Source organism: Aptenodytes patagonicus, chromosome 7, assembly GCF_965638725.1.
Source record: "Aptenodytes patagonicus chromosome 7, bAptPat1.pri.cur, whole genome shotgun sequence".
NCBI classification, from domain to species: domain Eukaryota; kingdom Metazoa; phylum Chordata; class Aves; order Sphenisciformes; family Spheniscidae; genus Aptenodytes; species Aptenodytes patagonicus.
In genome coordinates this window covers 72,012,481-72,036,206 of record NC_134955.1, presented here as the reverse complement: position 1 = coordinate 72,036,206, position 23,726 = coordinate 72,012,481, and the positions used below count along the sequence as shown (strand labels likewise).

General features: G+C 41.5%; 1 protein-coding gene across 1 annotated transcript in view; it reads right to left on the bottom strand.

Moving 5' to 3' along the window:
- MDGA2 (MAM domain containing glycosylphosphatidylinositol anchor 2) overlaps positions 1-23,726 on the bottom strand; it is a 397,387-nt gene that overhangs the window by 13,989 nt on the left and 359,672 nt on the right. The window contains exons 11-14 of the mRNA XM_076345813.1: positions 16,421-16,598; positions 8,396-8,416; positions 2,979-3,134; positions 1,715-1,873 (exon numbers count right to left, since the gene is read on the bottom strand). Of these exons, the coding sequence (XP_076201928.1) occupies positions 1,715-1,873; positions 2,979-3,134; positions 8,396-8,416; positions 16,421-16,598 (514 nt within the window). The remainder of the gene's footprint in view (positions 1-1,714; positions 1,874-2,978; positions 3,135-8,395; positions 8,417-16,420; positions 16,599-23,726) is intronic.

The window sequence follows — 23,726 nt, the reverse complement described above, 5'->3', positions numbered from 1 at the left end:
TAAATAACTGAAGTCCTAGAATATCATCACACATTAGGTTTTTCTTTTCATTATCCTCATGTGAACAATTTCAGTGACAGAGTTCACATCTGGGGAATCAAATGGTATATATTTGCGGATTTCATAATTTATTTCTTGTATGCATGTTGCATTCTTATGTGTTTCATAACATTTTCTCATTATGAGGAATTAAAATATTGCATTTAGAAGACATGTATGAGCGTGCATTCAAACACATGGCTGATGTTATTAATTTACTATTTTTCTGTCAGTCTGCTCTTTAAAGACAGAATAATATGTAATTTTGTACAAAGCCATTCAAAAGTAGATAATTTTGAACATTAGCTAAAATGATGGTAACTGTATTTTTTAACATTAGGGAACAAAAGTGATATTGAGCTATTTTGGTTTTCGACAACTAGGTGTCCACATTGCCATGAAGAAATCCTATGTAACTATGATCACTAATCATCACTGTCACCATCTTCACCTGTGGGTCAGCTCCTTCATCAGCCAGCATTATACATGTCGATTCAAGAAATTACACATAAACAAGAAAGGGCAATCTCAGCAAAAAGCTAAGGACACAGACACTCGCTGAAAAGGTAGCCTAGGAAAAAAACCAAAATCACACCAATGAGAGGTCACTGTTTTGTGGACAGACGTCAGCTTCTGTGGCCGTTTTTCTTATACTTTATCCCAACCCTAAGGTATTCCAGAAAGACTCTTTGACCCTTTATGTTTGTAACTTCTTTTGTCACTGTCATATACGAGAAATAGTCTGGTATATGACCATATAGGGCAGTTCATATTTTTTTCACTAAGCATGGCATGGCTCAATCGCTTCCTTCCAATAAACAGCCAAGCTCCCGCTGCAATGTAGATCCAGGAGAACTTAGACCTGGGGCTGCGTTCACGTGCTCAGCAGTGCAGAGACAACTAGCCAAAAACTAAGTGAACCCGTCTGCTCTATTTAAAACCTGAACTCTGCCCGGAGGCAGGCAAAGGTTTCCCGAAGCAACCACCAGAATGCACTGTGAGGATGTGTTTGCTCTTGAAATATATATAAAAATACATCAAATCAGGTCAGTTTGGCACTGGAAAGCCTCTTGACACACTGGTAAGCACCAAGTACCCCACAGGGATTTACAGGATTTATAAAAATTGGCCGTCTATTGTTTATACTTTTATATTTTCCCACACCTTTTTTTCATACTAGGTAAAGAAATTAAACGTGTGTGTTGAAAGAGCTATGACTAAAAATAGACTTACAAATACACCTTGAAAATATATACTCCCACAGCTTGTGAGCACACAGGCTGTGCCGCTCCAGCTGCCATCACGAGGAGCGCTGCTGCTAATTGCTTTACCCTGAATCTAGCGAGGAGTGACTCAAAACACTGTGTTAGTATCAGGCAAAGTCCTTGCAAGTATCACCTTTTCTGTTTTCATGCTCTAAAGTTCCCTGCTCAAAACCTCATGCATGCCCGAAACACTTCCCAGCTGTAAGAGGGGCTCCTGCTAGCGTGCTGATTAGAGGAAAACACAGTTTTACAGCAATTAGGACGCTACCAGGCACTTCTCTTGCCAGCTTTGGTTGCAACTGGCCCTTGCAGGTGTTGGCAGTCCTCCCGTGCTTTTGTTTCATACAAGTGAACATTTCTCATGCTATTTCTCCCGAAGTGAAAAGGCAAGGTCATCGGCTTTCTCTCACCTATGTGCTGTCCATACATGTGATAGTAGAAGCTAAAACAATAGGCCGTGTTCGTAGCTCCATAAGGATTTTTTGGAGCGACGCTGAAAACAGGACTAACAAGTCTGGCCTTTTCTCCTTCCAGCCTGGGGCGCGACGTCTCAATGTACATGTAGAAACCTAGGGAAAGTCCAAATGGAAATCGTTAGGTTGCAGTCTTCAAAATCCAACACATATACGTACAGGAAGACACCAGGGCTATCGAGCATCTTGATTCATTTTTCACATTCATCTGACATCACCGTGGTTTCTGGGACATACTTCTTCTGCATTAAGCCCATGTGTTTTCCACAACTGCTTCAAAGACACGTTTTCTACCAAGAGTAAAACCAGGGCTAGCAGGTCAGTACTCGTAAACAACTTCAAATCAATGTAACATTGTATATGCACAAGAAAAGAAAAAAATCTTTATGATGGGGTTCAAACTTCAGTCTCAAGGTTGCAATTTGTTCCTGTAAGCAGTGAGCGGGGAGGACTTTTAAAATAAAGGGAAAATATCTTGATGGAAACCTTTCAAGGAACATTTTCAACTGGCCATGTCAATCACATGTTTGAAAGCTCACTTTCATGAAAGAAGACAATATTAATTTATTCTGATCCTGGATTGTGCCAGCAACAGAGATAGTGTTTACTTAATCCAACCAAGCAAATACAATGCAGTATGATTTTTTTCCCCTTTGGTAGTGCAAGCAGGGGGCATACAGTAAAATAGCATGAGTTACTGCAGTACTTGATAAATTCAGCACAAGATGTCTGACTTTTCAAATGCAAATATACACTGCAGTCAAGATGGCACGCTTCTGTTAAGCGGGGTAGCAGACTGAAAATTACTTTAGCAACACCCAAAGTAAAAATGGGGCAAAAAAAAAAAAAATCTCATTGTGACAGTCTGAGAGCCCAAGTTAGAATTTAAATGACATAAAACAGAAGAATATTTCAAGATGTGCCAGAGTATTTCCCCACTAGACTGTAAGGTGAAAGCAATCGCTTTGAAAACGGCACAATAGAAACAATACAAGATGGTTAATGGCACCGTTAGTGGGTCGTGCTTTGGGACCAGCCGCACGCCTCAGCACTGGCAATTTCTTTTAGAAGTCCTTGAAGTATGCTTATTCTAGGAAAAACGATGTAGCCGGCTGAACTGGCTGTCCTGGACAGATCCCTCACCCCAACGGAGCAGCAGAGCTCCCAGTACTGGGGGACCAGGCACACGGCTGGAGCTTACCTTCCTTGGAGCCAGTCCGATCTGCGTTTGGCCCAGTGTTGGGGGTATATTTTGTGTCTCTAGTGGCAGTGCTTTGTTTTGTCCAGTCAAAATTGTCCGTGTCATCTTGAGTGAAAAGGCAAATGTTACCATCCTCAAACCCACAGTGGAACTCTCCTGCCAATGCAGCAAACGAGCAGAAATTTAGTGGCTGAAACTATTCATCCTATGCTTGTTTGTCAAAGTACTTGTCGATTATAACAAACACATTGTGAAATGATGCTTATTAACAGCACTGGAAAATAGACGTACATTTATTTTACATCAGTTTCTAGTGTTTAGTGTATGTTTTCTTTTGCAGTAACCTCAATGAAAAAAAAATCACGGTCATCAATCTGTGTTGATCGATGTGTTACTTGAAGTTATATTCAAATCTTATTGTATAGCTCCTCCTCACATATTCACGTGTATACAGTTGCCCTTAGAGACATTGTCTCTTCTTACCCAGCTGGCATTTCTAAAAAGCTGAGAAGAACAGGCAGCATGTCCATAAAACATTATGGGGGGAAAAAAGTGGGAAGTGGGTTATTTTGGTTTAGGGATAAGAACATTAGGGAAAAGAGGATGTCAACTTTTCAAAATGAAAACATTATCTCCAAGTGACATCTCCTAAACTATTCTTGGTTTTCAATGGGGATGGAAAGCAAGTAATGGCTAAAATGAGAGCAAAGGAGCTTTGGCATAGACATGAAGAAAATCTCTAAAAATCAGGACAGTGAAGCACATGAATGGATTGCTCGGGAAGAGCACTGAATGCCCATCACTGGATTATAATAACTAATTAGACAAATACCTGGGAGGAAGGTTTAGGTCTATCTGAACCTATATGGGCAGGACAGGTGACTGTATCATGTCCTGAAGACATCTCCTAGACTTTCACTAAGATTCCTGTTACGTACTTGAGGTCAAGTGGTAAAAGCTTAGGTCTAAAGAATAAAAACGCCAAGAACCCCAGACAGGATTACTGGGATCCTCTCCTTTGCGAAACAGAGGTCCATGAGACACGCAAGTCCAGTGATCCTACCTGCTGGGTTATGATGGGATGAGAAAGTCCTACTGTCAGACATTTAGGAACCAAAACAAATCAAAACTTCAAGGTTCAGTTTTAATCTCAGAACAGAATAAGGCCCCATGTAGTACAATGTGCAAAAGCTTAATTTTATGCACATGAACAGTTCCTGCCGAGTTTACTCTTCCAGCAAAGTCAATTGATTTATCTGAGAAAACAAGCAAATCTCTCCTCTCTAGGGAGAATGCAGCTGTCCGCATACTGTGTCAGCTATGGCCTTCTTTATAGGGGTGCAATTTATATTCATTGTTATGAGAAACTCTAACACCAGGCGTCATGGGATTATTCATCTGTGTTAAATTGAAAAGGTATATAACTGTTTGCAGGTTTGGGGTTTTGGTGAACTATAAATCCACTTAAGCCACTGGAGCTTCACTGTAAATCAGTGAAGACAGAGGGACCTGGAGCTTAGCTTGGGTATGCACTGCTAAGCAAGGATGCTGGTCTGAAACTTACTTAAAATCAGATAATACCGCAGACTGAACAAGCAGGCTTGAAAAATTCATTCCAAACCACAAGGTGCATTAGGAGTGCTTTCCAGGTCTTCCTCTGGAAGAGTTTCTGCCCGTCCAAAAACCAACACAAACTGTACCCCCTCCACAACAGTCAGCATAAAACACCACTCTATAAAACCAGGTTATCACAAAGATGCAGTCCATAGAAACTTCCTTGGCCATTAGCACCTCATGCAGATTGACTTGATTTCTCAATAAATCCATCAACTTTATTAGATCCTCCAAGAGAATCAATTTCCTGAATCACAGTTCCTTAACTGGCAAACATGACTGATAACCATTGGCACGATGGCAAGCCAATTTCAGGACCTTGCACCTCAGTTTGGTTCTGGAAGCAAGGTCTTCTGAATCCTGAATTTTCAGTGTTGAAGAAGTGGCAATATAGAAAATCATTCAATGGAGGAGCACCATCATGGGCGTCGCAGAGAAGGAATACAAGTAGAGGCCTGATTGTGGTTCTTCCTGAGAGACAAGCAAATCAAAGAACGAGGCCACAAGGAATACACATGCATGGATTACATCCAAAATCCTTCGACAGAGAAGCATGTGAATAGATGCAGACGGACACCTCCATCCTTATCCTGAAGACCAGGAAGATAACGCAAAGACCCTGACAAAGCTCTTGAAAGACACAAGGACTCGAATGAAGCACTCTGAACAAAATGCCAGCTGTGCCTCTCATCTCCAAGAATAACTTTTACACGCCTTGACCTCAAAATCTGCTTGGTTTACACTATATTCTGTGCATTTGACTTCCACCTCCAAGCCCTTCCTATAGCAAAAATGGTGCTGCTTCTACACAGTGTGATAAAATTAAAGGGCAGAACAGTAACTAAAGGAGAAAAGTTCTGAGTACCAGATCCAGTCCTGCAGCGAAGTGAATTAACACAAAGCATTTTCGGCCATTCAGCAGTTTCTAACACTGCTCCTCCAGTACCTTAAGAGCTGCATTTCCATGTCGCACCATGCCCTCAGAGCTTCATTAAGAAATTCCACATCAGCAGAACAAAAGTTTTTTCTTCAAGTTAAAAAAAAAATAAATATTCAGGCCAGATGAAAAAAGGTGAAGTAAAAGTTTGCCATTTATTTAATAGGAAAACACTGGTTTCATGTGGGACTCTGCCATTTGGAATACATTGGAAAAGGTTAGTGCTAAATATTCTTGGCACTAAACACTTCTGAAAATATGACAGAAGAATAAAAATGGGAAATAGTTCCCCAGGATTAGCTCAGTACCTTTCTTATGCAAGAAGTAGGAACATTTAAATAGATCTGGATGGTCCTGACCTGTTCATTAAGGGGCACACCAAGTGGAGGAGGAACAGCCGGCCCTTCCCCAAGCACCCATGGGTGCTCCAGCTCATGACACCGCTCAGACCACGGCCGTTTGCTGAAAGCACTAACAATGGTGCCACTTACTATTAAAGATAACGGCCAATTTTTGTCAAAGCACATGCCAGCTCTGGAAGTGGATTCAGGTTATTAATAACTTCATTGCCAATTAGGGCAAAATCTGAAACTGTTCTCAAGGTGAAACACACTTCATTGTAGTATGAATTTTTGTAATCTGTTTCCATAAAATTCAAGTTGAATATGACTCTCTAACATCTAATCTCTTCTATTATTCAGGTGTAACATCTACTTGCACTAATTGACATGAAATCCTTATGGTTTACATTAAATGGTTTATATTATACCTTACAAAATAAAATGTAGATCTGAGGCTACATCTCAGTGTTTAAGTCCTTCATGCTACTTGCTTATGTATTGCAGACATGTTATAAAAAGGAGGGACTTATGCAATGTGATTATTCCAGAATTGAAGCAGGAAGAACGTGACTTCAGTTTCCAATACAGGTGTCTTGTCCCAGTCTTACTCTTCATTCACAATGGTGTAAATAAAAGCAGAATTCAGCCCAACAGGTTTAGAAAAAAACAGGACATGGTTGATGTTATATAGTATACATCTTCATCCATTCTGTAATTTCAGTGAAATAAAGTGAGACTGTAGAAAGAACGGATAATGATGAGATTGAATTTGTTATGGAAGACAGAACCTCTCTTCTCCAGCTTACTGGTTTGAACCAATTTGCAGACCAAGATTTCTTCCCTGTCAAAGGATTTCACTCAAAAAGTCTTTGGGGAAAAAAGCAAACCAAAAAGTTACCATCTCTTTACTCGTCTGAAAGAAATTACACTGGGTACCCCACAGTTCTGGTAGGCAAACTCTCCCATCGCCACCAGTGCAGAGAGCGGCAGACCTAGAACGTAGATGAAGTAAATGGTGGACAGGTTGCCAGAGATGCCCTCCCTCCCTCGAGCTAACACACTCCCTATCACAAGGGCAATTTGGATGCCACCTGCACTCTACCACGCGCCTACTAGAGCCGTTGCTTTTATCTGAGCTATAGACACATTTGGAAAATTAGACAGTTTCAGATCTTAAAATCATAGAGGACTAGCGTGAAGCACTTGGGGTTGCAATGCATTTTTTTCTTAACATCATAGAGTACATATTTAATATATTAATTAGCAAGGGTCTCATCTACTGCTCATTTAAGTCAATGGGAGTGGTTCCTTCAGCTCCTGTGAGCTTTGAACTAAGCCCTGATTAATTGTTAATGCATTGCACAAGATCTTCAACAAATAAGTTTAAAATTTACAGAAAGGCTTAGCCGTCGTGTGTGAGAGATGGAGAGAGAGGCTGCTCGCCCAGCCCGGTGCTGCTTTTCTGTCCGATTATGGCTGCACTACAGCAGCGATAATGGCAGACAGAATCCCATTCCCTTTATTTTTGTTATTAAAAGCAAGAGTAATGGCAGAATACATTCCCACAGCAAAACATTCATTCACTGTGGTGTGGAAGAAAATCATGAAGTAGATGGATGTGGGGAGTGTCAGGAACAGGGTGGTTTTACTGGGATATATTAAAGCTCCAGCCCAGTCTCCTGTCTGCGACATCTGTAGGGATTTGGTGCCCATGGAAAAGTGTAAGAACAAACTGTAAGAGAAGTCCTTTCTCCCCCGCAACATCCCCGTGCCCGAGCACCAGCACATTAGCGAATGCATAGTCAGAGTTTGCATTTTCAATCAAGCCTGTGGAGCTGTCTCCTGTGAATTTGTCTAAACGCTTTCACACCCTAGTTACACTTTTGGTCTCCACATTTCTCTGTGCAAATGAGGTCCATGCTTCCTGTATGAAAAAACATTCTTCTTTCGGTTTTAAAGCTGCAGATGAGCTTCTGCCTACCCTTGGAAGTATCAAAATAACTCAAGAACTGCAAATGTAGCTCTCATGCAAGGATAAATGAATTCAGAAAATTTCATAAACTGACCTTTCCTTCAAGATTGTTACCATACCTGTTGAGGCACAGACACAGTTCCTACACAGTACTTGAACTTTCAGCTATAGTTCATCAGTATTTAGCTACTCCCACAACTAAACCACAGCATCACCCATACACACTGAGCTGCAACGCCCACAAATGGATGTTATTTCAGAACATCAGTATTTTCCTTTAGATGAACTGTTTGGGTAGTGGGAAAGAAAGACAAGCTGGAGCTTTAATTTTTCCTTTCTCCATCTACTCTTGCTTTAGCGCCTCGGCAGAACAAGAGGAATGACACCTTCAGCTGCCAGCCCAGCTTGCACACAAAACTAAGGTGGTGCCTGCAATCCACAGGCTGCAACTGAAAGTGAAATACTCATCATTTGCTTTTTAACTGTAAGGGACAACGGGTGCAAGGACAATCCTTCATACACACAAAAGCTAAAAAGATAAAGAAATACTCACGTAGATGTGGATTTACTGGAGCTGGAAGACAGAGCAAAAATAAAATTAGCACTTGAAGAAATTCTAATTCATCAATATTCAGATTATCCTAAATTTCCCATTGTTCTCTCCCCCTCAAGACCTTGATTGTGGTTCCTACACCGAGACAGCCAGCAAAACTGGTAACTTCCTTTCTGAGCAAATTTTGTGGCTCCCTGGCAATCCAAAGGCAACGATTTCAGTGAGAAACGATAGCCTCTCCCATCCACAATGTGTACGCTCCATCACTAGTACCTGCAGCTTGGGGAACAAGATGCTGTAATTAAGCATCAAACTTAGATTACTGACACAGACATTGTAAGGATGGGGACAGCTGCACAGCAAAACTCCAGGGTCATGCCTTTATACAGGAATCCAGCAAAAACTACAGAAAGGATGAATTCATTCAAAGCAAGAGGTTCTGCATTGGACCTTGCTCATCACTTAAAATTTCCTTTTAGCATTGTTCAAGAATACTTAACATAGTGAGTTACCCTTCTATTCAATGAATAATACTATTCTTCAATTTAAGATGTCTGTGTACATATGAGTCTTTAAAAAGCAGACAGCACTTGCATCCTTCTTAGAAATGCCAATTTTCTTTTTAAATAGCAGAAAATATAAGCACAGCAAGTTTGTGAGAAGAGGTTTGATCTCATTAGACCAAGAGACACAACCAAGAAAAAACATGTGAGTCTTCTGGCACATAAACCCTCTTCTAGGGAGGATATACTTTAAAGAAATTTAAGAAGATGACCAAGGAAGGTGAAGTCTGCTGTCCTAAAAAGCTGCCAGCAGTGCCAGCGTACCCCGTGCCTCCTGGAGGAGCCACATTCAGTGGCCAGGACAGGGACCCACCAGCATGACTGGGTCCTAGATGTTGCTCTCCTGGGGCTGTGCTCTCAGAGAGAGGAGCATCAGTGCAGCATCCCACCTCTCAGCATCCCACCTCTGCCCACTCCCCATCCCATGGCAGGAGCAGCCCATGCTGACCCCTCACCGTGGGAGGCATCAAAAATAAAATAATTTTGCCAATATTGCAGAGAAGCCTTGAGATAACTTTGCTGAAAAACATTATTTCTGTGTGTCCTTTTATGGGTCTGTGCAATGCCCCGTGTGACATGGCAGGACTACTGGGTACGGGGAATCTTTGGGGAAGCTGATAAAACTGGCACTCCTATTTCACAGACCCTTGGCAAACTTACAAAAACCTCTACATCCATAATTCTTTAATATTGAAGTTCATCTACTTAATATCTTAATAGGCTGAAACAGAATGAAAATCAAACCTCAGTAGTGCCTACAGATACCTTAACCATGGGAATGGCTAGCCAGGTTTAGGTCCAGAGTAACCTGGACAACGCTAAACACGGGAAATGGGGTTTGAATGAGAAATTAGGCTGCAGTTCTGTGCTACCTCTTTGCAGAAGGGTAAATTTGAGGATGGATGACTTAGGAAACAGGGCCCTTCTGCTATAAGCCCTTACGCATGTGAGAAACAGAAGGATGCTAAGCTCACGGTTGGAATTGCATGTTATTAACAGAAAATTTGAAATAAAATTTTATCGCCAAATAATGGGTACATCTGGTAATGCCAGACTTCGGCACGAGTGTTGCTCCACGTTTTCTTGCTGCCCTTCCCATGCCATGTTTACAGACATGAATTCTTGGTTTGTGACCCCAGCCACGGATTCTGTGTAGCTCTAGATTCAACCTGAAGTTTTCAAAACAGCTCTAAATTAGCAACTCTGCCATTTTATCTTGCCTTCTCGGAAACAAATGAACAGTGCAATCTGCTTAAGAAACTTAGTCATGACATTATATTAGATAACCTTATAGCTTTTACCAACAAATTACCTTTCATTCTCCAAGAAACATTCATTTTGTGAAATCCTTGAGTGATTGAACTTGGAATTAGCTGAAATTGCTGGGAACTAGATTTACTGATGCCTGATTTGTAACTAAAGGTATGGGCTTTTATGGGAACTATCATCAGCGTGTAACCTTGAGTCATGCTATTCAGATTGTTCACAGCAGAGCAAAAAAGGCTTCTTGCCAAACTAGCTTCAGTTCACACTGATTGACAAAAGCAGAAAAACAAATTAAAGCAGTTAGGCTGAACGTACCTAATCATAAACTAGGGCAAAAACCCACCACAACCAAACAAAAAAACAGAAAGCCCGCTCTTCTAAGTAATCCAGCACGCTGCTATAAGACAACGTGTAATGGCTCTAGCCCTCACTGCGGAAAGGGAAGGTTGCTGCGTGCACGACACACAGGTAGCAAGTTAAATTAGCCATAAAGGGAAATTAATGGATGACTGAGGGAGTAAATTCCCGAGGCTGACTTTGAAATGTCTGGAAAATCTGTGCACCTCAGAGGGTTATCGCTGCTCTGCTCAGCTGACCCTGGCTTGTGCTGGGAGGAAGGTTTTGCTGGCGGAGAATCTCGGGAGGAGAACAAAGTGTCATGAAATGTTTGAGCTTGGTTAGAGCCAAGACGGATGATCCCTTAATCTTCCTGCCGTTCCTCCAGCGAGCAGAGAATAAAACCTGCCGGAATTTCAGTTTCTTGGATGATTTTACTTTTCGGTGATCTGTATTTGTGCAGGTCACAGCAGAAAAATGCGGGCTGAATGGTTTTTCTTAATGCTTGCCCTTCTATTAGGGGCAACTGCATATACGCAAAGACAGTTACATTTCCCACGGATCCTTCCCATCACAAACACTTGTTCAGCTTGCAAGTGAGGTGTCCTTCAGAGACTGCAACATTACGTCCCTCCTTTAAAAAAATAGCTGCAAACCAAGCTTTCCTAACTACGAAGAACATAAAGCCAGAGGGAAGCAGAAGCATGCTAATATGTTCAGCTGCTATGTTTCCTACCACTGGAAGCTGGTTACTTGTGGTAATTACAACCAGCACCTAAAAGCTTTAATCAAGATCAAGAGTCCGTACCTCTAAGCACTTGGTTTGCACAGGAAACGCAATCTTCACTGTAAATATTGGTATTCTACAGGGACAAGGCCTTCTTCCTCCCATAATAGCAATTATCCTAACTTACTATTTATAACGCTGGATAATACTGGAAATGTATGCCTGTGCAAACTTACAAATCTTATCATTTTTGCCCTATTTTGTACCAATTTTATTTTTCTGGGGCTAGAAATATAATAACAACAAGAATAACAGCAATAAATAATAACCGCAATTATATACTCTTCTCCCATACAGAATCTGGGGAGTCTCTAATCCTCATATGAAAATAAGCAAGCTGGACTACAAAGCGACTGGCCATCATCATCTATCTGCCACTGTGGCAAGGGGCTGACTCTACATACCAATAGTAGTAACGGGTTGTCGGCTTTTTCCATAGAAGGGAGTTAAAACTTGCTTCTTTAATCACTGGTTAACTTTAAAAATATTTAAACCTAAGTGCGTATCTAAAACTGCGAGTGCTAAAGTTTTAATTGGAGTAGTTGGAGGACTTTACAGCCAGTTCATATCAAATAGGCTCACATAGATTTATCTAAAGTGATGGAGATAATATTTAAACTGTTACTACGAGACACATCTGCTGTTACTACGAGACATATCTGTTTTATATTAGCCTACAAAACACTCATTAGTGCTACTTAAATTGCCTTGTTTGTATTTACTCGGCAGACTGCGTTCACTAGCAGAGTAACATATGTATCTACCAAAGAATTTGTCAAGTGATGTTTGGCTGTAATTATCAATGTCGCTCCTACTGTGATGATTGCTCTTTTCTCCTGTCCTTTCGGCATGCAGAGGAGAGAATAATTCATGGCAAGGGAGGGATTACCCTATGAAATGCTTGCGCTATGGGTAAGTTTTTGATTCATGGGATTGGATGCTGCGGAGTTTTTATTTTGTATTTACAGCTCCCACTTGGGATGGCAGGGTATACTGTAAAGAGCTCATTACTGAGGTTTTCCTGCTTTAACAGTCTCCTTATTTTGGACATTCAGATGGCTACCAGGCTAGCACATTGGAAGCTGTTATTTTTATCTATTAGCAATTTCCACGTTAATCTCCAGTTGTGGGTTTTAATTTAAAAATGTGCTCTGCATCACGTACGAAGGAGTGTAACCTAATAAAAATGACTTCACAGGTAGGATTAATGAGGCTTAACATTAGCGATCTAAAAGTTAGACACCTCATCTAAGAGTGTCGTTGGAGTGTCTCTAAAGTCACTGGAGAGATATGGGCACGTCCAGAGGGTGATTCATCCCCTGGAAGAAATCTGGAGAAACCTCTTCCTCTCTAGGAAGGCAGCAAACGCAACCAATACACCAGAAATGTCACGTTGATCCTTACACACTTTACAACTATTCTGAGCGATCATTTCTGTGCGGTACCTACCCAAGAGTGTCCTACTACAAAAGACAAGCTTAAGCTGTCAAAGTAAAATCTAGGTAGCGCATGGCCTTTCTATCCTCTACTTGCACAAAAATGAAACTCAACTGTAAAAAAGTTAATGCATTTCTTAAAGGCAAAAGACACTGCTACCATTTTTAGCAACTCTACGATGTGTCCGATCTGCTTTCCACACTGCATTTCTTTAAAATGGGGTGAAACCTTCTTAGCCTGCTTAAAGTTTAAAAAAATAAGGGAAAAAATGTTTGCAATGGGAATCCTCACCAGCAATACAAATACATGGGTGCATTTTAAACCTAAGAAAAAAGCTTTTTTACTCTAAGGGTGATCGAGCACCGAACAGGTTGCCCAAGGAGATTGTGAAGTCTCCATCCTTGGAGATACTCAAGACCTGAATGGACACGGCCCTGGGTCCTGGTCCTCCAAAAAGAGTATTCCTAAAGTGGTGGAATGAGAAAGAAGGGCTGACGCTGCTAGAGGCCGGTGTGCTTCTGGGGTACTGATCAAAACTGAACACACAGAGGCACACGCACGCACACACACAAAATCCCACTGAAAATATGAAAATTCAAATGTTTTCCTCCTTGCCTGAGGTCTTACAATTAAAAAAAATGTAATGGGAGAAAAATGTAAAAAATTATCTTAGTTCTCCTTTTAAGAAACATTCACATGATGTTTTTTATTTTCTGAGTAATGTTTATAATTATTTCTTACATCAATGCAGGCCTGCTGCTGTGCGTTCCGCTAGCCCATTAACTGCTTTTCTAAGACTCCAGCATTTCAGACTGTAAGTATCGGATTTGCACTATAATAATGTACGTGGTATCATTATTTTATAGCTGAAGCTACAACATCCTTAAAATTAGCCTGGTAACAGTTTGCTGACACTATAGTCATTGAACGAATGCTGAGATAAAATGCATATTTTAAGCACACAAAGCCTCAGCGGTTCTGGGATCCCTCTTCAAAGGGAAGTCACTTTAGGTTTATCTTATTGATTAGCATCTGGCTCATGATTTCTGAAGCTGTGAATTTGTCGGCACCAGAGTAGCACTGAGTATTGCTCCAAAAGCATCTCTCCATCTGGGGCGCAAGGCAACGGCTTCCTCTCTCCCGGGCGGCTGGATTTTGCATTGGCACCTCATCAGCACGTTTGAAATGGGATGTTATTCACATCTGCGCTAATGGCAGATTCTAGCAGAAAAATTTGCGGTAGACAAAATACGCCTTTTATGCTGCATGGGAATGTTCTTCCTGCCAGCCAGGGGCTAGAAATGTAAATCACGTAATGTTGCATTAAAACCTCAAACTCAGCACGGTTGTGAGCCATAGCCGAGACCTCAGTCAACCTCCTGAGACCTGCCAGGGTACAACCACCACCAAAAAAGAGCAGTAGTGACTGAGTGACCTAAACGGTGTTTTTTTTCTCCTTATAGGAGCACTGGTCAGTATTTAAGTCATTGGACAAAATTTTGAGGTCCACGGACGCAGGCAGTGGCTGCCTGGCACGAGCTGGTTGTGAGCACACAAGTCTCCTTATCACGGCCAGCACAGAGAGATCGGGATTGCTGCAGAGAAATCCCACATGTCTGAATGAAGCTTCTGCTCCTGATCACCTTCGGGAAGACCCTGGCTCTTTCTCTTGTGTGTGCGGGGAGCCCCAAAGAGACCAGCCTCCTACCGCTAGTGTCAGAAAATAGGCACTTATTAGGGTAAGGAGGCCCAACGAGGAGCCAAAGCCCAAGAGGAACTGCAGCAGAATGACCATCTTCTCCTCATTTGTATGTTCATAGATTTAGTAAACAAGTCCTTTTAACTGAGATTTTGTTCTCATGAGCTTTGGGAAACGCAGACTTTGCAAACACTTTCCTGTAACAGGCAAAACCTAAGATTCATCCATCACCATCGTTAGCAGATCTGGCATTTAGTGAAATGTGCAACTACGTTCTTTAGAATTGATGCTTAAGATTGCTTAACGTAATTTTTTCCCTTGATATTAACACAGTGATAAAAATAATTTCTGATGAGATCAAGCAGGGCTGAGCTAATCATTGATCATGAAGAATTGCACATACAATGCACAAGACATTTAATTTTTTTTCAGATTTGTTCATTATTTTAAATTATTTGTTAATGATTTTTGAAAGTAATTCTTGAACTGTAGGTTGCTTTTGGGCATTCTGCTGCATGTGATTTCCTGCTTTGGGCTCTCTTAGGTATCTGTAAAGCACTAATTACTGTTGCAGCCAGCTCCTGGAGCAATTGGACCTACGTGGCTAGCTGTGACTTGACCTGTGTGTCACCTGGCTTTTGTCCTGCGGGATTAGCAAGGTTCCTCATCATAGTATCATAGAATCCTAGAATCACAGAATAGTTTGGGTTGGAAGGGACCTCTCAAGGCCATCTAGTCCAACCCCCCTGCCGTGGGCAGGGACATCTTCAACTAGATCAGGTTGCTCAGAGCCCCGTCCAACCTGACCTGGAATGTTTCCAGGGATGGGGCACCCACCACCTCTCTGGGCAACCTGGGCCAGGGCTTCACCACCCTCAGCATAAAACATTTCTTCCTTAGATCTAGTCTGAATCTACCCCCCTTTAGTTTAAAACAATTACCCCTTGTCCTGTCGCAACAGGCCCTGCTAAAAAGTCTGTCCCCAGATGATAAACGCGCACTTTCATGATTCCGTGTTTACAAATATCTCCCCCTGGCACACGCTTCCCTTTTTCAATTATAAAAACTTTCTGCTCAGCACACCAGGTTCCCATTGCAAACTGCACAATGATATCTTCAGTAGAGCTACCTTCTCTCTAAGGTACCTCTTGCCCATTCATTTTAATTTTTACAGAGGAAAAACAAAAAAGTGATTCAGTTATTCATTAAATAAATACCCTAAGAAAGGTATTTTGAGGGATTTTTCAGAGCTCTAAGAATTATTTCCTGGTAATGCTGGGAGACTGAATGGAAGGATGTAAGAATACTGTATTTTTCTTGTTAGATTAAAGTGGACAAATCTTTGTCACGGCTTGACCTTTTAGAGGAAAATGTATAAATGCCCTTTTCCACTTGCACAGGACTAGAAACGGTCACTTCTTTTTTAAAAAAAATAATTCACATTCAAATAAAAACTTCCCAAAAGTGCTCATTCTGGCGGAAAAAAAAAGTATTTTGATGATATCAAAACACTGATTTGACACCTTCAGAATACTACTTTTGTAGATTTTTCTTCAAAACTCATCGCCCTTCAAAGTGTTCTAAGTAAGAACAAACTCTTGAAATGAGCTATTTCATGAAGCTAACATTAATTGGTTCTATTTTTTTCCTTTATTTCACAGAAAATTCAATATGATTTTGCATTTTCTGCTGTTCAGAGATTTTTTTTTAATTTTTATTTTTATTGTGAAACTTCCCAGAGGTGGAGACTATCGTTTCTACCCCATTCTACCCAGAACCCTCCTTCCTGTAAGCCCACACTCATCCCTTGCAGCATTATTTGCAGGATGGGCAATCAGTTTACACAGTGCAACCCAGCGCAGCCGTAACCGGTACAGCAGACCGAATTGTGCAGAATGCACCGCGACGCATTTGCTTGTACACGAAGGTCTTCTTACCACTATACTTGATGACCCGAATAGTTGAGTCCCCCTCCCCAAATCTGGTGATGGGCGTTAGACGGACTTCATATGCCTCTGGCTTGATCAGCTCAGTTAGGTTGTAGGTAATTAATTCTCCCTTTTGAATATTTCCATTCACTGTAATTTCCTGTTCCCACCAACGCTGTTGTCCAGCCTAAAATCAAAAGAAGGATGCAAATGTCAGAGCTTTTGGGATAGATGATGTCTTCACCGTTGAAATGAACCGGAGCACACGCAGACCTGTGCAACCCCGGGCGCTTCCTTAAACCTTCAAACAACCCAGGAGGATTAGAGACGCAGCAAGAACGCGAACCTCCCCGAAATAACCCACTACTGAGCATTTCTGTAACAGACAGATGAGATGACAGATTGCAAACTCATTTTATCAAGAGGCCACCCCTGCCTGCCATCTGCCTGTCCTCCTCTGCCCGTGCAGGTCCCGCACCAAACCTGGGGCAGCCCAACGGCTGCAGGCGCTGTGCAGCACTCGGAAGTTTGCTGCATGCAGGAAAAGCACAGTGATAATTCAGTTCAGGAGGATTTCTGACACTCATCAGACAGAGACTACAGCAAGGGACGAAGCGCACGATTTGTGACGGCATGTAAGCACCCAAGCATCCAAGCAGATGCTGCGGCATTTTTCAAAATCTCACTGAATTCTTCCATCTTTAGGAGCCTGAATGTCTTCGCAGACCTGCCCCTATGTTTCAAACCCATTTGTTAAAATGTTAAATAACCTTTTTCTTCCTTAAAAAAAAAAAAAAATGCTGTTCATTTCAGTTCATTTCATCAGCTTACTGAAGCTGAATTTACTAGCTCTCAAACGCTATCCCTTCAAACCTGACCAGGTAAATTGGCTCCTCATGTCTAGTAGCCCCATGCCCTCCATGATTTTAAAATAACGCTGGCCAACTGCGGTGGCAGACATGTTTTCTGCCACCGCGCTGGGACAGCCGCGGCTCGGTGAGCTGGGTGCTGCCTCCTCGTTAGAGGCAATGAGGTTTCACAGCTGTCATTTGGGGCATCATTTGAAGCTAATAAGAGCATACTGAAGAACTGGAATGCAGTTTGATTTCCAAGCACTTACCACTTTTGTTGATGAGTGAGAAAGAAACAGGCTAGCCATTAATGGCCTTAGTGCATAATTATCAGCCATCCTTGTAGTCTCAAAGATGGATGGATTTCAGAGAACAATGAGTCAATATGAGCAAACAAGAGGCTGTTTTATTAAAAAAAAGCAAAGCATAGATTTTTGTGCTTTATAGACTGCACAGTGTTTTCAACATCAAAATCTATAGTTTCTTTTATTTGTATGCCTTACCAAGAAATGAAAAGAAAAAAAAAATCCAATTAAGAAGAAGGCACCGCAAGAAGAGAGTGCCACATTGTGTCTAACATTACTTTAACTAGTTTATAGACAAGCAGAAATCATACACATTTTGGGCAGCAGAGTGACTTGACATTGCAATATTACTTGCAGATATTCTGCCTTATTACAGACACCAGCTGCAGAAAACAAAGGAAAAAATCATTAAATATTTACCACACATCCCAAGACAACTGTACAGGTGCAGTGATGCTAAAATGAGATGTTCCACTAAGCTTACTGAATTTCTTACCTATTACATGTTCACCAATACAGAGTTAATTAAGGATAGAAAACCTGTTATTTCAAAACTTTAATTTGCTGATGCAATAAAAATGTACATTGAAATTGCTGAAAGCTAGTACTAAATCTACCATATTTCATCCAAATAAACTACATTTGCAGCAATATTAACAGACTCCAAGCTTTAAATTCATAGCAGTGGGACAGAGATGTCAATACTTTTATCGTTACAGTATGTTCCACAAGTACAGCTATATGCCCATTAAATAAAACTCGGACTGCGAAGCAAAAATGCAAGAGGAATTCTTAAGAAAGTTGGGACGATGGAACAGCTCTAGACACCAGCTTTGCTTTGCTGCCACCAAAGTCAGCGTGTGTTTTACTGCACTTTGAGCCTTTGCAGGGCTTGAGTTAGACCAACTCTGAGTGCATCTGAGAGGTTATTTCAGGGTTTCTGCTCTTGCACACGCTGGGTGAGCCATGCTATAGGCTCAGGTGGCTCTTCAGGGCTGGCCCTGCAGGGGTTAAGCCACGCATAGGAGAAACGCCAGGGAAAAAATCTCAGATTAGGTTAGAAATGTAAAAACAAGTTACCGTATGGAAAAACCACACTGCTGCCTGCCTGCCCGATGTGCAAGGCAGAGGTACGTCGGTTAATACAAATCCTGCACACGCACAGGCCTTTGAAACCCAGCCCTTGTACCAGAAAGCTTTTGGATGGACGCGTGGGTGCAGAGCAGGACGAGAGGTAAGTGCGTTGCTGAGGAGCCTGGGCATGCCAGCGCAGGGCCGGGAGCTGCGAGTTGCTGAGCCGAGATGCTGCAGCTCCACAACCTACAGTGTCTGCCCCGAGCAGCATCGCCTGTGTGTCTAGCCCAAAGTAGCATCACCTTTTCCCTGTTGCAAGCATAAAATGGAACTGTGGAGCATTCCCCTGTTAGTGGTTTTCCAAGGCCACTACACTACAAAGAGTTATTAAAGGTAATAAAGATACTGAAAATATGTGCATTTATATTGTATCTTTAAGAGATCATCCCAGTGGAGCTCATGAAAAATTTGAATTTGAAAGATGCTGTTAGATCCTGTCTCTTTCACAGCTCTTTGTACCTAAGTACTGAGACCAACAAAAGGGACAATGAAACCCAAGGTACAGGTTGTTTAACAGAAATTCAGCCTTTTCTCCTTCTCTCTTCTTTAGATACCCATGAATAAGAACATGCCACGGACACCTGCTTCACCCAGGTTTTGCAGTGTGTTACTCTGACGTCCCACAGCTCGCCAAGCAAACATCAGCACGCGTTAGGGCAACTGTTCCTCCTGTCCCCTGCTCTGCCCGCCAGCAGCCCTGTTTTTATGCCACGCACACCTCTCCTGCTCCCATCTCGAAGAAAACTTCCAGGCATTGCTGAAACTCGAGCGCTCAGGAAAGAAGTGACAAGTGCTGCGTATGGACAATGCTACACGTGGAAAAGTGCGTGAAGGTGCAAGGACAAGGCTCTGCTGCTCATGCACGCCAGGTAAAAACAGCCATTGAATTCTGATCTGCATTAAATGCTCACAGGTTATTTAAAACACTGCAGAAACAAACAGAAGGGGCACCAGGACCTTTCATATACATTGAATAATGCATAAGGCACCGTGCACCTTCACAGGCTGTCAGGGAGCCCTCCCAGTAACAGATAAGCCTTGTCTCGAGTAGACCGTTGTCCTTGAGAGGAAAGTGGTGAGTGCGCTGCAGAGAAGATATTAAGGATAATGACGGTAAGATTTAGAGTGTATTTTTAAAGCGGTGCACGGGGAATTTGCCCATATGGATCTTCTCGCTGGACCCGAGTGGACGGATGCTCGCCACACGTAGCGCGGTCAAACTGGAAAGTGCTTCTAGAGGAAAGCTACTGCTCTAAGGGGAGAAACTGGAAACAAGCCTTTGTGAATGTTCGTAAATTTACCAAGTTACCTAGCCAGCCAAATAAAATGATCTTATATTTTAAATATGCAAGTATTTTTGGTTTTGTATTTCTTAAACACAGCTTTTAAATTTTCTAAACTCAACATGGCTATTTTAAAATGTCCTTCGAGTACATCTAAAAATGCAAAAATGACCAAGGTAAATGAGAATTTTTTTCTCAAAGAGAAACTTTTTCATTCACACATCCCTGCTCCCACACTGAAATAAAAATTGTTAAAGAAAATAAAATTCCTGAGAAACTCCATTCTACCCAGTATTTCTGACCATGCCAGACTGTGGTAGGAGCTGAACTCACCATGTCTTTATAGATGGTGGTTACAACAAGGTACCTAGTGCAGTTCCTGGCACAATTTCTCAAAAACTTTATAATGAAGACCGAGTGTTTTGTCTGAAATACGTACTTGATTTTAAAATGAAAATGGTAAGCAGCAATTTATAGAATTCACAAATGGGGAACAAATTTATATGCAGCTAATTCAGCCCACAAATGGAAACCTAAGGTCTATACATTTTTTTTTATTTTGCCCGAACAGGTCCCCAGAAAATGTAAGTGATGCTAAGATCCTGGAAAAGAAAGTGCTCTGCAGACCTCATGAACCCACCTGGCCCTTCAAAAGGAAAATTCCCTGATCTTACTTCCATGGTAATTATTGCTGCTTGTTCTTTGCAATGGATTCGAATTTTTATTTTATTTTTTTAAAATCAAACTATCAAGTTGAATACAAGCAATCTTCGCAAGGAAGATTAAAACCATTGACTATGCCCCAAAAGTGAGCGGTATACTACCAAACATAATTTCATGATTGTGTCTGTCCCTTTCACAAAAATTAAGGATCAGAGAAACATAAAACTCTGGAGAAAATTACCTAATTTTCAACATTCAAAAAAATACTTTTTTTTTTGTAAATAGACATCATTAGTGTTTTTTTAAGCCACGTGTTTTATGCCATCATGTTGGCTGCCAATTACATTTGTGAGTACTGTATTAACAAAACTGTGTTTCCAGTTGTGTGAGCTAATACTGACTTTCTGGCAGTTGTTTGAAGTTAGCTAGCCATTGCTTAGAGGGACTTCTGATTCCTTACAGTGGTCTACTGTAAAAATATTCCCTGTTACACCTCATCTTTGGATAAGGAAATACTGAAGCAGAGACTTCAGCACATAATTTTAATAGTTAAAACTTCACATTTAAACTTTACAATTACCAAAACTAGTCACGAATTTGTATCAAATTCACTTGCTGCCTTAGGTTATCACCCTTTTCTACAACCACCCAAACAAAAGCAATAAAGAAGCTCCATTATTTTATTCATTCTGAGAGCAAAACAATTTGATTTTTCATTTCAGTATTATGCATCCTAAGCCAGCACTGGATATTGGTATCTCTCCATAGGAAGCAACACACGTCTTTTTGCCTTGCAATCAACACCAGCTCTGTTCTAATTCTTATTTTTACCATGGAAACCAGAAAAAAACCCAAACATCTCAAAATTGTCACTAGGTTTGTCACAAAATGTCCCCTTGCCTGCTTTTTCAGCTCTGCTGTCGAACAAATAAAGAAAATCAGTACCCGCACAGCTTTTGCCACGTTCAGCTTTCAACTTTCTCTTTCCATTAGGAAAATAAGCCCGGCAGTTGCGCTGGAAGTGAGGTGGCTGCATGGAGGCATCACTCCCGGAGCCTGGGACATCCCTGCCGGACCCCTGCCACCAGCCTGGGCACCACCAGGGAGCCGCTTCCCAACCCTGGTGTGAAACAGCAACGGCACCCTTGGCTGACAAGTATTAAAACTGTTGAAAATAAGCGTAGCAGTTGAGCTCCTTTACTTGCTGATGGGATACAGAAAAAAATGAAGGTCAGCTCTATATGGAGTCAGAGAGCCATGCAACCAGCTGGAGGAACAAGGGTTTTCTAGCACAACATTTTTAAAGGTCTGCATGATGCTGAGGCACCTAACGCCAACACTGAAATGCCCAAGACACCCTAAAATACGATTTAGATGCCTGCAACACCTTAGGCTTAGGGCGGTTCAAACTCCTAGCACGAAACTGGGGAGGCTCTGCAAAGCCAAAACCCATGTAGGAGGCACTCAAAGCTCTTGGTCACGCGCTGCTTGGTATTAAAGCACCAAGAAGAACCCAGACCTCTGCTCCTGCTCCTGCAGCACTGTCTGTCTGCCTCCAGAGGTCTGGGCATCTCCTCCAGCTCCCTTGCATGGGAAGGAGCCAAATCCGCATCACCCATTTCCTGGAAATCACCTGCACGGCCTCTCCCTAACATTCAGGCTGTGCCTTTGTACATTAAAAAGTCAAAATTGATTTTTCAAAGAGAGAATACACAAGCAAACACAACAGTAACACATCTGCCTGCATGTCAATTCATGTGTCCAGAGCTTTAAACTTAGTAAGAATTAGGATTTGCTTGAAAAAGAATTTTTGAAGGAGGAAAATTCTTATAATCAAAGCCATTTGCCTTACAAAGATAAGGATGAAATAAGTTTTGGGAAATTTACTTTGACCAAGCTGAAAGAACAGTTTTCCAATGGTTTGTGAATACTTGCAAAGCACTGAGGAAAAATCACATTATTTCCTGGAGCATTTATTAGCATTATCATGTGCCTAACCTGTAATTAATTTAGCAGAGCATACCTACGTTCAGTCAATCCAGAGCACAGAAGGCTTCACAGGGACTCCTTTTTTCTTGGTTATCTTTGAATATTTAGAAAACTTTGTTCCCTAAATGTAACAGAAAAGCAAAATGTATTTCCCTGACATCAGGGAGAGGGAACTGTAGAAGTGCGGCAGCGTTTTATTGCAGCAGGCTGAAACCATCGCCTCTATGCTGTCAATGAAAGGGTATTTATTCTTTGCCTGTTGTTGAGAAACACTATATTCTCTAAAAGACTTGAACATATAGATTTCTTGACAAATTAATCCTATGGGATGATTAAATATTGATTGCCTATATGCACAGTTATGTTTATAAAAAATAAACACATCCTTAGTCCATTGTACTTGGCCTATTGATTTCAACCATAAATTTCTTCATTGACTCAAAAAGTCAGACAAGCATCTCTTTAATTAATGACAACTGGATACAATGTAAATTAATCTACTGTATACTCCTATAGAAAACTGTGGCAGCCTTTAAAGTCATTTCTTTACAATTTATAACAACGACGACAATTGATTTTCCTTAACAAAAAGAGTTTACTTTAGCAGTTATGCATATAAAATAGCAGCATTGAGTTCACGGGCACATACTTCTGCTATCTGCACACCGCAGAGGGAACACTCCCGTGTAGCGTTTGCCTCGTTTCCGCTGTGGAAATCCAGTGGCTGCTCTTCTTTAATGATTTTGCCCAGCAATACAATCAGAGCTATCTGATTTTGAACATAAACCTTATCAGGTAGGTGGCTCCTGTGTCATCTTCATTTCAAAGGATAGTTACGGCCCTGAAATGACTCACAGTGACAAATATCTGTAATTCAGGCAAAACCAACAAGGCCAGCTGCAAAGCATGTTCTGCCACGCTCATCATCAGTTTATTTTCCACTGTGCATCGTGTAATACCGCTCTTGATGACATCTCTTTTCTTTTTTAATATTTTCACACGCAATCAGTGGAACTGCCAAAACCTCACATTTGTTTCCGTGCTGAGCTGGTACCTGCTCTCTGCTCTCCTGCAAATGCCAGCCACTGTC